The sequence below is a fragment of the Ursus maritimus genome, unplaced genomic scaffold (genome assembly GCF_017311325.1).
Source record: "Ursus maritimus isolate PB19 unplaced genomic scaffold, ASM1731132v1 scaffold_11, whole genome shotgun sequence".
In the NCBI taxonomy this organism is placed as follows: Eukaryota; Metazoa; Chordata; class Mammalia; order Carnivora; family Ursidae; genus Ursus; species Ursus maritimus.
Window position 1 is genome coordinate 65,672,480 of NW_024423453.1, and position 13,662 is coordinate 65,686,141.

General features: G+C 47.8%; 1 protein-coding gene across 1 annotated transcript in view; it reads right to left on the bottom strand.

Annotated features, from left to right (window-relative positions):
* The window catches only part of EPHX2 (epoxide hydrolase 2), a 70,887-nt gene that overhangs the window by 16,578 nt on the left and 40,647 nt on the right, over nt 1-13,662 (bottom strand). Inside the window, exons 10-12 of the mRNA XM_040626479.1 lie at nt 12,709-12,735; nt 10,469-10,554; nt 6,502-6,613 (exon numbers count right to left, since the gene is read on the bottom strand). Of these exons, the coding sequence (XP_040482413.1) occupies nt 6,502-6,613; nt 10,469-10,554; nt 12,709-12,735 (225 nt within the window). The remainder of the gene's footprint in view (nt 1-6,501; nt 6,614-10,468; nt 10,555-12,708; nt 12,736-13,662) is intronic.

Sequence of the window (13,662 nt, forward strand, 5' to 3'; positions counted from 1 at the left end):
CTACACACACACACACACACACACACACACACACACGAGAGAGAGAGAGAGAGAGAGAGAGAGAGAGAGAGAGAGATGTGAGTCAGGCCCCACAGGCGGTCCATGAGGAGATCCGAGGCTCTCTGGAGCCACCTCCCCTGAGTGGGCTCCTTTGCTCTCCCACAAGGCTGAGTTGGGAAGGTCACCTTACAGATGGAGACTCTCGGGTGGGAGTGACCTCCTTCAAAGTCGGGGACGTTACAAATGGCCAAGCCAGAGATGAGAACTCCAGACTTCAAACCCCTCAGCATTTGGTTCTTTTTACTACACATGCAAGAAAACAAAAATAAGATGAGAAGAGTTTCTGCGTCGGTGCGTAAATACTCGGACCATGAGAGCGAAGGCTTGCTGAGTGAGGAAGCACACAGCGGCACTTTCTTTTAAAATGTATTATTCAGCTGGGACAAACCACCAGAGTAATGTCCTCAAGAGAGGACCGGCTAAATAAATGATGGTCCACCTGGATTCCGGAGCACCAAGCAGCCATTGTGATGGGTAAGGTAAATCTATATGTACTGGCAGGAAAATCTGTCCAAGAGCTCGTAAATGAAAAAGCAGCATGATTCCAGTTCTATAAAAATTACACGTACGCTCATATGCACATACGCGTGCCCCCTCCCCCGCCACACTTAAAAGCCTCTTTTAAAAAACCGTCTGGGAAATACTCACTAAACTATTCATAGTAGCTACTTCTAGATGAGTGAAAGGGGAGCCAACTTTTTATTTTATACAACTCAGTTACTTTTTTTTTTAAGTACCATGCATAAATCATCTACAAAATACAGGCAGTAACAAGTCACCAGCTGTCCCCATAGCCTGGTGCCTGGTGGCGGGGGAGCGTTACTATGGGTGTTCTGGGGACTAAGGGAGATTCTGAACACCATGAGGGAGAAGGAAAACCCTCTGTGGATGTTGGGGTGCCCTTCCACCTGGTGAAACCATCTCTTCTTGACTGCTACCTATAATTTCCTTTCTCCACATTTTCTATTACCTAGTTTCTCAGCTGGTTAAATACCTAAACATGGGCTTTGGTTTGCTCTGGCACATACAGCCTATAGCTTGCTGCACGGTTCCAGACACCCACACCACACACACAGGTGCATGCCACACACCCTTCTCCCAAGAAATACAAACACACATACACTATTAAAGGAGTAGAGAGGGACCGGAGTTTGCAGCTGGAAAAGGGCATGTACTAACCATGTTCTGATTTCTGGGGCAGAGGGGCTATGAAATATCCCCGCGCTAAGCAAGGACGTGAAGAATCTTAAGAATTAAAATATGGAACTTGTCACGTTCAAATGACCCAGCCGATTCTATTTGTCTTTGCTGCCTCCTCCTCTTTCTTACTTTACAAATGCAAAGCCTGTCATCTCTTTCCTGAGAAAAACACACACACACCTTTTAATTTTAGTTTCCACCAGACTTGGCAAATTTGCAGGAGGAGACAGTAAACACATTGGCTCAGGGTTCAAAGAGCTAGAGGAACTGAACCTCAGCTTGGGGTTTACCTAAGCCACACCCTGTCCGGCTCAGCAAATGTGAACATGAGGTGGGAGGAACGGGCACCGCAGCCCGGTAGGGAGCCTTTCTCAGGCTGAATGTATTTGCAGTGACCTTGAACGCTCACGGTGATTCCTCCTGGCTGGGGAGTGGTGGGGACAAGTTTGGGAGAGAGAGGCAGGAGGGAGGGGGTTCCAGCACCCACCCCTAAATGAAACAGGTGCTCTCCACGTTATGCTTTATTTACTGGCCTGAATTCGGCTTCAGTTTGAAGCTGTTATCTCTTTGAAAACCATCCAACGAGACCATCCTCTAGACCATGCGCCGGGGAGGAAATTGAGCACCCGAGGTAGGAAGGGACTTGCCCAGTTGCTAAGTGGGCAGCAGACATGCTGGCAGGACCCCTGCACATGGTTTCTCCTGGAGACCCAGCTCTGTGCCCAACCAGACCAACCTCAGCGGCTGAATTCACCCCAATCCCATTCCCCCCACCAAGCCTTCACTTATTTGAATAGTTAACACTTCCCTACCAAGAGGCTTTGTTCTTAAGAACAAAACCATTCTCCAGTTTCTTCCTGCAGATTTTAAACGCATATACAACATAGCAATAGGTGTACTGATTTTTCCACAATGACTATAATAACCTTTGAAACCAAAAATGTTGCGGGCTAGGGGTGGCAGTTAATAAGCATCTTTCCGAGGTCACTTTTGTCCATGGGGCTTTGAGCTTATCTTGGTTTGCTCCTTCCCACCCTGTTTGGATGAGCAGGGCACACACAACAAAGTCCAAGCTCCCTCCCAGCACGGCTCACGGGGAGGCACGTAGGCTTTGAAGTCAAAGCGAGGTCAAACCCAGTCAGTACCTGCTCTTGGGCCCCAGAGCCCCCGTCTGCCCCAGAGCTCAAAGACAGGAGACTGAACTTGTGAATAAAGCCACTTGGCATACTGTGCTCAAAAAAAGTAAGAGCTATGGGGCGCCTGGGTGGCGCAGTCATTTAAGTGTCTGCTCAGGTCATGATCCCGGGGCCCGGGGTTGAGCCCTGCATCGGACTCTCTGCTCAGCAGGGAGTCTCCTTCTCCGTCTGCCTGCTGCTCCCCTTGCTTGTGGTCACTCTCTCTTTGCCAAATAAATAATCTTAAAAAACATAGTAGCTACCACCCAAGTGTCCACGGAAGGATGACTGGAAAAACCAACTGTGGTCTACACGTACAACGGAATATCATTCAGTTCTAAAAAGGATGGAAATTCAGACACGTGCTACAACATGGAATAGCCCTAAGGATGTTGTATAAAGTGAGATAATCTAGACCCAAAAAGACAAATCCTGTATGACTCCACTTCTATGAGGTACCTGGTGTAGTCGGATTCAGAGACGGAAAGTGGAATGCTGGGTGCCAGGGGTGGAGGGAAGAGAGAAGGGGGAGTTCGTGTTTCCTGGACACAGTTTTGGATCTGCATGATGAAAAAGTTCTGGGGATGGAGGGTGGTGATGGCTGTACAGTAAAGCGAATGTATTTAATGTCACTGAACTGTACTCTTAAAAATGGTTCAGATGGTAAATTTTATGTTATGCGTGTTTTTAAGTAACAAAAATTCAACCAAGTACGTTTTGAAGATCTATTTGGTTTTAGTAATTGGTTCATGAATGGGACAGCATCCCGTCTGGCCAGTAGAGGGCGCTCAAAGGGCTACAGAAAAGGAAAGGTTTTTAAGGGTAGAGAAAGAGTGGAAAGAAGGAAATGATTAGCAGATAGTCCATTGTTTCAGGCAAGGTCACCCATCCGAGGGGAATGGAGGGGGCCTCTCAGTGATTTCCTTGTGCTGACTAGGAAATTCCCATGTTGACTGCTTACAGGTTACATTTGTAGGGGGCTGAAACTGCAGTCAGGTTGGGTACTGAGTGTTGGTTTACTGACTTGGGGACTTCACATAAGTGATGCCATTTTGGCTCCGTGGGGTTTTTTTTTTTCTTTTCTTTTCTCTCCTTTTCTTTCCTTTCCTTTCCTTTTCTCTTATATTTATTTACTTACTTACCTATTGAGAGAGAGAGAAGGAGAGAGAGAGAGAATATGCCTGGGGGAGAGGGAGACAGAGAATCTCAAGCGGACTCCAGGCCCAGCGCAGAGCCCAACATGGGCTCGATCTCACTGCCCTGAGATCATGACCTGAGCAGAAACCAAGAGTTGGACACTTAACCAACTGAGCTACCCAGGCACCCCCTCACTAAATTTTTTAAGGAAAGTATATTTTTAAAAATGTGTTATTTACATCAACATGGGTACATTATTATTTTTAAAGTGAAATAATAAATAGTTTAAAATTTCAGTATCTAGTATAGTAAGTACCGATAGACATAACCCACATTAACCAAAGCACTTTGAGGTCCTGATCTTCGGCTCCAGCTGCTCCTAGCTTGTATTGAATTCTCAAGGTTCTAATGGAAATAAAGAAAGAACTCTTTCCCTGGGAAAATGCATGCATACGGTACATTGTCCAGGCAATTTCAAGATGTTCCAGACCTTCTGAAACCCACCTTAAGGATCACTGAGTATTTTGTTGGGCACTCTCTTATGTCCCATGATATTCACGGGAGATAAATAACTTGCCTGCATTAAGTATGCGTTTTCAGCCATTTGTCCCCTCAGGCTGGAATGCCCTTCCCTTCCCTAGCCACCCACACAGATCCTGTTCATCTTCTGAGGGCCAGTTCACATGTCTCTCCTTTGGTAAGAATGAACTGTGTTTCCTTACAAGCTCCCGAGTAAGGTGTGCCTTCATGACGCTCCCGTATGCGGCCTTACTCTCCAGGCACGTGTTACCTGCCTGCTTCTCCAAGAACTGCTTCAACCCGCAGACCTTGTTACTCATCTCTGAACCTGGCACACCACAGAAAATGCAGGGGCATTTTCTAGATGAATTCATGGATATGAATTCTTCATAAGAAACACCAGTCCAAACATTTCTGACATTTAAACATATTTGTAATGCTTAACCCCTCATCCCCATCAAGGGGCACCCCTGTTGTGCAGCAGATAGGAGTCTTCTTACGAATGTTGAATACAAAGGATGAGAAAGAAAAAGGAAAAAAGGTGGAAGAGAAAGGAGTGGGCATGAAAGCCCATGCCCTCCCTCGCCCTCTGCATCCCCCATATGGTGCAGCCTGGCAGCTGAGGCCTGAGCGTGGAGGGCCTGTTGCCCATACCTGGAGCATGGGGGCTGGATGAGGGAAGAGGGAAGAGAGTGAGAAGTAACTATGAAGCATAGGGCACTGGTGATGGAAGGGTCTGTTGGGGGGCGGTCCTCTGGAAGGGCGTACTCTGGGCACACAGAGGGCGGTGGGTGGGGGTTGGGCTCTTGAGGGTGGGGGCTACACAGAGCCAGAGATTGAGAAAGGGTCAGATAAGGGGTGAGAGGAATCCAGACACCAGCTTCCCAGATTTGGGTGGGACCCTATTCCCTCCCCAATTCCCAAAGGCCAAGGCATATGCCACCGAGACACCTACCACTTCCCACACTCAGCACAGTAAGGCCTGGCCTCAGTGAAGGACGTGATGCACGGAGCATCTTTTCATGATGTTGCTGGAGGTTCTGGTGTCTTACTGAATGAGTCTTGCCTGAATCAAAAAGTTCCTTTTTCTGGGGTGCCTAGGTGACTCTGTCAGTTAAGTGTCCAGCTCTTGGTTTTGGCTCAGGTCATGATCTCAGGGTTGTGAGATCGAGCCCTGCACTGGGCTCCTCGCTCAGCACAGAGTCTACTTGTCCCCCTCTGCCCCTCCCCTGGCGATCTCTCTCTCTCAAATAAATAAATAAATAAATAAATCTTTTTTTAAAAAGTTCCTCTTCCGAGGGACCATCTTATCAATTAAAATTGTTCTTTGTGTATATGTGTATGCTGTTGGTTTTTTTTTTAAAGATTTATTTATTTTACAGAGGAGGGAAGGAAGAGATGAAAAGCAAGAATCTCAAGCAGACTCCCCGCTGAGCAAGGAGCCTGACCTGGGGCTCAATCTCACGACCCTACGATCATGACCGGAGTCAAAACCAAGAGTCAGACAACTGACTGAGCCACCAGGTGCCCCTAAAACCATTCTTAGAGAAGGGTTACTTGCCAAATTAAAACTCGGATGGTTGTGACCGTCACTGAGGATGGTTTGTCCTTTGAGCAGCAAGGGCAAGGTCTGGGTGAGAGAAGTGGGGGGATGCTCTTGTGTTCTTTATTAATTCAATCCATCCTTCTCTCTTGGGAGGGCTAAGGAAACATCTCTTATCTTCTCTGGAATTACCCAGATGTAGCTGGACATTGGGGTCCAGAGTCCACCAGTGGATGAGTGGCAGGTGCCCCCACAGATGAGGCCAGATGACTCACAGTGCTGCTCTCAGTGAATCCCCCTGAATGTGGCAGTGACACCCCATCACGGGTGTCAACCCAAGGTCCAGGGGGCATCTTTGAAAGGCACCCTTGTGTCACATGAGGTGATACCCAGAAACCTCCTAAATATCTCAAAGCACACCTGGGGCCTGGTGTAGGGCTTTTAGGCTCTGGTGCTCCCTGTAATCGCAAACCACACTCCTCAGCAAGTGACGTGCCAGGTACCTAGCAAGAGTCCAGGAACTGTCACCAACCAGAGGTGGGCTTCACCAGCCTCTCAGCCACAGAACTGAGAGAGGGCAGCTCCAAACCAGCACTCAGCATCTCCCACTCCACAATTTCAGAGAAACAGGAGAACTCTACTCCCTTCCCCTCACCACCCCAAATATGCACACACAGAAATGTGTCATCACCTGGGAAGGACCAGCTGAGGTACGGAGCCCATTTCACCTGAGCCCACATATAAAACCATTTCTGACTAATGCCATGGAAAATTAAAGGGCACAGAGAAAATCAAGCCAATGCGGGAGAAGGAGAGACAAACAGGAAAGAAGAACAAAAATCATTGCTCTCAGGGTCTCAAACTTACTGGTTCTTGGAAGTAGAGCTGGTAATCAAAAACAGGATTGGCTTTGATTCTCTCCATTGGGGACACATTGGGATTTGCAGGTATGAAGGGAGTATTCAAACTGGCCACTGCCCTGTGGGAAAAAGACACCAAGACACAGACCCAGTAAGAAGACAGTCCATAAGAACCAGAAAGGTCCTTACACATCAAAACAGAAGCTCAGGGGCGCCTGGGTGGCTCAGTCGTTAAGCGTCTGCCTTCAGCTCAGGTCATGATCCCAGCGTTCTGGGATCGAGCTCCGCATCGGGCTCCCTGCTCAGCAGGAAGCCTGCTTCTCCCTCTCCCACTCCCCCTGCTTGTGTTCCCTCTCTCGCTGCCTCTCTCTCTGTCAAAATAAATAAATAAAATCTTAAAAAACAAAACAAAACAAAAAACCCCAGAAGCTCAGAGCAGCAAAGGGATATGCACAAGATTTCACAAGAGCCATGTGTGTGAGAATGGGGTCAGCACTCTGATTTCTTGACTCCCAGCCCAGTGGTTTCTCCCCACTAAACTCCAGTATTTCTCACCTTCTTGCCTGAGACAAAGACACACACACACACACACACACACACACACCCATTATGTGCAGTATATCAACCTTAATTTAGATTATAATTTTTCTTTTTTTTTTTAAAGATTTTATTTATTTATGTGACAGAGAGAGAGACAGCCAGCGAGAGAGGGAACACAAGCAGGGGGAGTGGGAGAGGAAGAAGCAGGCTCCTAGCGGAGGGGCCTGATGCAGGGCTCGATCCCAGAACGCTGGGATCACGCCCTGAGCCAAAGGCAGACGCTTAACGACTGCGCCACCCGGGCGCCCCAGATTATAATTTCTAAAAATGCATTCATTTTTTTCCTTCCTTACTTCCTTCACTCACTTAACTCTGTGTTAATTCCATGCTATATTCTAGGGGAGCAAAGATATAAAATCAATACTCAAAGAGCTTATTGTAATTTAAAAAGGCTAGACAAATACACCCATGACTATATTACAAGACAGACTGTGATATGAACCATAAGAATAGCACAAGCACCATGGGAGTTCAAGGAGACAAAGAGTTTCTAGATTTGGGCATCAAGGGAGATCTCCTGGAAAAGGGAGCATCTGAGCTTGTCTTTTAAGTGTGGAAGAGTATAGAGAAGGGGAAATGATACTGTAAGGGAAACATCATGGGGTGGTATAAGCAAATTCTAGAATGGGGCAAAGCTTGTGGCTGAATTTGATGCAACAAAGAATCTATGTGGCCAAGCTTTTAATGAGGCATCTTGTGAAATAAAGCCAGCGAGGCAAGTGGGAGCCTGGACGTGATGGGCCCCGTGTCTGGATTAGATGCTGTAGAAAACCAAGAAAACCATGAGGGCTCTTGAGAAGAAGGGGGGAGCAGACTGAAGTTGCAGTCAGGAAGTGCTGTATCAAGCAGTGATACATGACACGGAGGCAGAGAGGGACACCAGAAGCAGGGAGAGGGCCAGCACACGACTGCATTAGTCACCCAAGAGCAGCAGGATGGCAGCACGAGGGAAAAAAAGAGAGGGGCAGATTTGAGACACCACAAGAAGGCGGGGCTGACAGAAGTCAGCCAGGACCACAGTTAGCCTGGCTCATCAGTAAGGGATCCCGTGCCCACTCTGATCCTAGGGAAACTCCTTCCCAAAAGAGAAACATGGAGGAGAGAATATCTGCGGGAGATATAAACTAGGAGGCATGGGGTAACTAGGACAAATGAAATCATCAGGGAAAAATGCTGAGGTTTAACCAGTGCCAACCAGCAGAAGCATAACGTGAGCCACACGTATCATTTAAACTTTTCTATTAGCCAATTAAAACATAATTATAGGTTAATTAATGTTAATTTAAAATCTAATGTTGACTAAAATAATTTAATATTTGACACGCTATATCTAAAATATCAATAATTTTAACACATAATCAATACAAAATTATTGACTAGGTATTTTACTTTTTTTTTTTTTTTTGGTACTAAGTCTTTGAAATCTGGAAGGTACTTCCCACTTACAGTCATCTCAGTTTGAACCAGCCACATTCCAAATGTTCAGGAGCCACCGTTAGGGCAGCTTAGGCTATAAAATCAAGTCGTACCGAAGCCTAAAGCTTTCTCAGTTACCAGAGTGAACCTATTTTAAGCATCACTTAAATCACAAGTCAAAAAATCCTAGCTTTTTCTAAATATTCTGAGACTAAAGTTTTCCTTTCAACTGCCTTGACATACAGTTTATTCCATATGTAAGAAAACTATCATCACCACACGAGATGTTAGCAGATAAACGCTGCTGCCAACTGCGTTAAGATGGGAAAAGCTAAACCGCAGCCTCCTTTTGGGAAAAGAATCTCTAGATGATCGTCAAAGAAAGGATAAAAAAAGGTATTCTTGGCCAAATACGTGAATAGACCCTTACATTAAATAGGTCCCTGCAGTTTATCTGAGTAGAATGCCCAAACCAAGGATTTAAAGAAATATTCCACATTAAAGGTGGGCTTCCCCACCCCCCCATTCATTTTCTGGCCAGAAACGTGAAGATCAACGTCAACAATATTCTTAAAAGCCAGCTTTGCCCAGGCCCGGAGATGCTGTGTCCCAGCAGGGACAGCCCTGGAACGGGCTCTTGGTTCCCTCCCACCCCCCAGGAAGGCACTAGCAGGGCTGTTTTGATGAGCGCAGATGGAAAAGGAGCAAGTACTACCAAACTAAGGACAGACAGGACGGACACAGAACAATGAGAGGAGGAACATGAATCCAGAGCATGCTTGCGTGTCTCAGACCTAATGCTATTCTGGGTACAACCCTCTTCACTGGGCTCATGTTAAATATTCTCAAGTTCTCACGGGAGAGAGAGACTAGGTTTCATGAAACAACAAGAAGGGGTTTCACTTCCTTCAAGGTAGAGATCATAAGCCTGTTGCTCTGTTTCCTTTCGTTGCCTTCAAGAAGCATCTAATACACTCTGTACAGTAACTTTCTAGTGACCCGATTCCTAAGAACTGAGATCTTATTTCAACTCTGAATGAAAGAGAAGACAGAGAGAGAAGCTAAAGCGATCAGACGCACAAGAGTGCAAAAACTTCTAAAATATTTCAGGAAGTGTTTGAGTCTTCTTGGTCTCTGACATCATCCTGCCATTTGAGCTGATGCTGGGCTGAACAAAGTTCTCCAGTGTTTCCATTCTCATAAACGTCACCAAATAAAAAATGACTGGATTAGTTAGGGAAATCCAGATGAGTGTGAAGGATGGTGTTTATTTAATTTGCTAAGATCCCAGCCTGAAATGGGAAGTGACACAGCCTTTCTCGACAGCTGCCAGCTCAATGGGGGCGTGGCCACAAAGACCACCTGCCTCTCTGGGTTCAAAGCCTGTCCTCCGAAAGCTGGGGCCGGTGCCGTGATGCCAGTCGAAGAATGAGTCTGAATGATGTGATGGCGGTCACGAAATGCCATTCTAACCTGATACCCGCACAGCATTCTGCAGGTTGTTACAGTCGAAAGCAGTTACCATTAGTGCTCTGTGGTTGAGGAAACAGGCCTAATGGGCGAAGTGCTTTGTCACATAGCCAGTTCAGGGCAAAACTGAAACCCATGTTTCCTAACTCCCAGTGCAGGACTGAAGTTTCTTCTGGTACTCAGTTCTATGACCCCTCCACCCTTGCTGCCTCACCCACTCCCCCCAAAGTCTACCACCATTGTCCCACATTCCCACTGGCTACCCAGGCCCTGAGTTAGCTGTCCCATTGCCAGTACCTGGGACAGGCCTTGCTTCCTAAGACATTGAGTCCTCCTTATTAATGGGTCAGTGGGCACTAGGACGCTAGATGTTTGGTGCCTTCCCAGATAACCTATTTGTTTTCAAGAAGTTTACTGGAGTTCAAGACCTGAGGAAGGATTCTAATGGGAATTCAAATCCAAATTCTTGGTGCCTGAGGCCTAATTACCTCACTCTCTCGGGGTAGAAGAGAGCCATGTTCCACACCAGCATGCCTCCCCAGTCGTGGCCAATGAACACTGCTTGACGGATGCCCTAGAGAAGGACAAAGATGGGAGCTGAGTGTGAGCGGGCTTCCGGGATGGGGTGCTGAGAGCCCTGAGGCCTTGTGCTCCCTGTAGGCCCAGACCCTCAGCTGGCAATCCTTTTGTTCACTTCCTAGGACTCCTCCTCTACCGACCCCGCAGTAGTTCCTCTAATGTCCACCCTCTTCAAGCCTCCCTTCTGACACATACCGGCCCCCCAGAGCCTCTACAGATGGCAGATCTTTCATATTTTCTTAGAAGCCTAAGGCCACCGGCCCCAAATTCCCTCTCCCTCTCTGCCTTCCCTCAAATCGAAATTTGTTTCACCTCTCTTTCTACTTTTTGTTTTAAAGTTAGTATGACTCACCTCCCTGTGTTCCATGTTCATCTTTCATTAAGTGATTATGATTCTACTCCCCACTCTTTTGGGATCTTTCCTCCCTTAACGAACCACTGAAACCTCAAAGGCATCTTTAATCCTCCCCCCCGCCCCCGCACCTGCAGCTTCCTTTCCTCTGCTGTACACCTGCTGTCTGGAATGCCTCCCTAACCTTCTAATACACGCTTTACCCATAGGGAGACAGGCTCACAGTCCTTAGGCAACTTGCCCGAGGCCACACGGATGGTCATCCAGACCCAGGCCTCCCCAACTTAAAATCGGGCCCTCCCCTCCACCACCCCACCCTGCCGGCTGCATTCAGCCACATCAGAGCCTTTCAGAGACTCCCCAAACTCACCATCACTGTGAAAAGTGGCTCCCTGACTCAGCTCCCTGCCACCCTCTGTCTTCTCTGTGTCCAGCTTCTCACAATGATCTACCCCTGACGACCTTCCTAAGTCCCTGCATCCTGGCTTCCTCCCCGTGACCCCTGAGTCCACTGAAACTTCCCTCTTAAAGGGTATTAATCACTTATAATAGTTTTTTTTTTTTTTCCTCTCGGCTCTCACTCTTCTGACCATTCTGCGGCATCAGACATTTCCTTTGAAATGTTCTTCCCTGGGCTTCTGTGACACTATGCTCTCTAGACTCTTTTCTCACTTCACTGAGTCTACTTCCTCTCCTGTTGCACAGGAGGACTTCACGGCTCAGCCCTCAGTCCTGTCTGAGGAACTCATCTACTCCCATGGCTTCAGCCACCACCTCCAGGTGGCAGAGGACCACCTCACCTGCAATGGGCCCGCCTTCCTTCCCCTGCGTCCCCGGAATGCCTGGACCAGGGATGCACACCTACCTCAGCCCTCCAGCAACCCCAGGGACTCTCTTTCAACAATCAGAGTCAGAGACTGTCTCAGCCAGCTGGAAATCTTCTAGATAGGAAGTTACTCTAGGGTCACAACTGGCCATGTCCTCTTAGATGACCCCATCATTCTCAAAAGGTCCAAAGCCAATTCTCTGGGACTGAGAATCTGGAGAGGGCAGGGACCGTGACATCTTTGCCTCATTTCCTGCAGTGTCTGCTCCCATGCCTTGCTGTTGAACTGAAACTCCTCAGTCATCTCGAATTCTCCACCTGACTCTCATCTCCAACAAACAGGTCTAAATCGCTGTTTTCAGGTTCTCTCTCCGCTGTGCCTCCATTGTCATTGTCTTGGCTCAGCCCTTCTGCACCTCAGTCCAGGCTGTAGTGTCCTCACCCCGCCACCGTGACCTAACTCAGGGTGGGAGAAGTGTACTACCTAATTGCAATCTCAGTCTTCTGTAAGTAAAAAGCAAAGTATAGTCTCTGATCACCGTCATTGATCTGCTTTGTGTTTGGCACTGGCATTCCAATGTCACCTGAAAGCATGTGATTTGAGGTATTTCTAAAGGGATATCAATCTTAAAAAGTTGTGAAATATTAGCCTATAGGATAGTTTCCAAATTTCTTGGAATTCTTTACCCTGACTTGAAGCCAATAGAGAGGTATCCTGTTCCCTGGAAATTGCTTTCCATGAAACAAAAAAACAAGACGAACTTGGCTCTACACTGTTCTCCACACATTTTGCCACCTGTGTTTGTAATCCCCCCCGACCACCGACCCTGCCTCCCACTGCCCCGAAGTGTGCCGTTCCTGCCCTCGCCACTCTCCTCGGGAGCTCTAACAGCCGGCACCTTCAAAGGCTGCATCTTTAACTGCCCACCCAAACGGAAGTCTCCAGAGATCAGTTCCAAATAATTACTCACCAGCTTATCCAAGAAGGTTACCATCTCCTAAGAAAGAAAACATACCAAAAAAATCAGAAACTGTATGCACCCGTCTCGGCTGCTTCAAGATGAGAATTCCTGCATCTGCCTTCCTTAGGGGCTGCCTCGCCTCTTCCCCAAATTCACATGCGGAAGCCCTAACCTCTCCCCTCCAGTACCTTGGAATGCGGCTGTATTTGAAGATAGCATCCTTAAAGGTGATTAAGTTAAAATGAGGTCATTAGAGTGGGCCAGGATCCAAGCTGACTGGTGTCCTTATGAGAACAAAAGATTTGGACACAGACCCACGCAGAGGGAGACTTTCAGATATCGGGAGAAACGGCCATCTACAAGCCTCAGATGAAACTCTGCTGTCACCTTGATATTGGACGTACAGCCTCCAGAACTGAGAGAGAAGAAATGTCTGCGGTTGAAGCCCCAGTCCGTGGTCCTCTGTTCTGGTGGGCCGAGCACACTAACACAACGTTCAGTCACTTCCCGAGCTCGCGAGCTCTCTCCCTTCCCTTTCCAGCCTCCTCTCAGTCACCAGGCAGACCCCAGACACACACAGCACATTATCCAGGGTCTGCCACTGCACATCCCCAACTGGGTCATAGCCACTGTAAGACAGAAATCGTGGCTTCTTCCTGGGACAAAGAGAGGGAAGGAAAACTGCTGTGGAGAGGTCTGGCTGCTTCCTTGCCCCTGGACAGCAAGCACCTGCCCCTTGCTCCACAGCACAGATGCGGACGCCTGGCCACACTGGCCAGCAAGCATGGGGTCTAGAAAAGGTGTCTAAGATGTGCGGAGGTGCTGGGGATGAGGGTCCTCCAGAATCAGGGCTGGGCTGTCATACCGGGTGAGGTACAGAATGAGCAAGCAGGGAATCCTGCCAGGGACAGTGTGGAGGGGAGGCCAGAGCAGAGGTGTGGAGAGAATGAATCGGAGACCTGA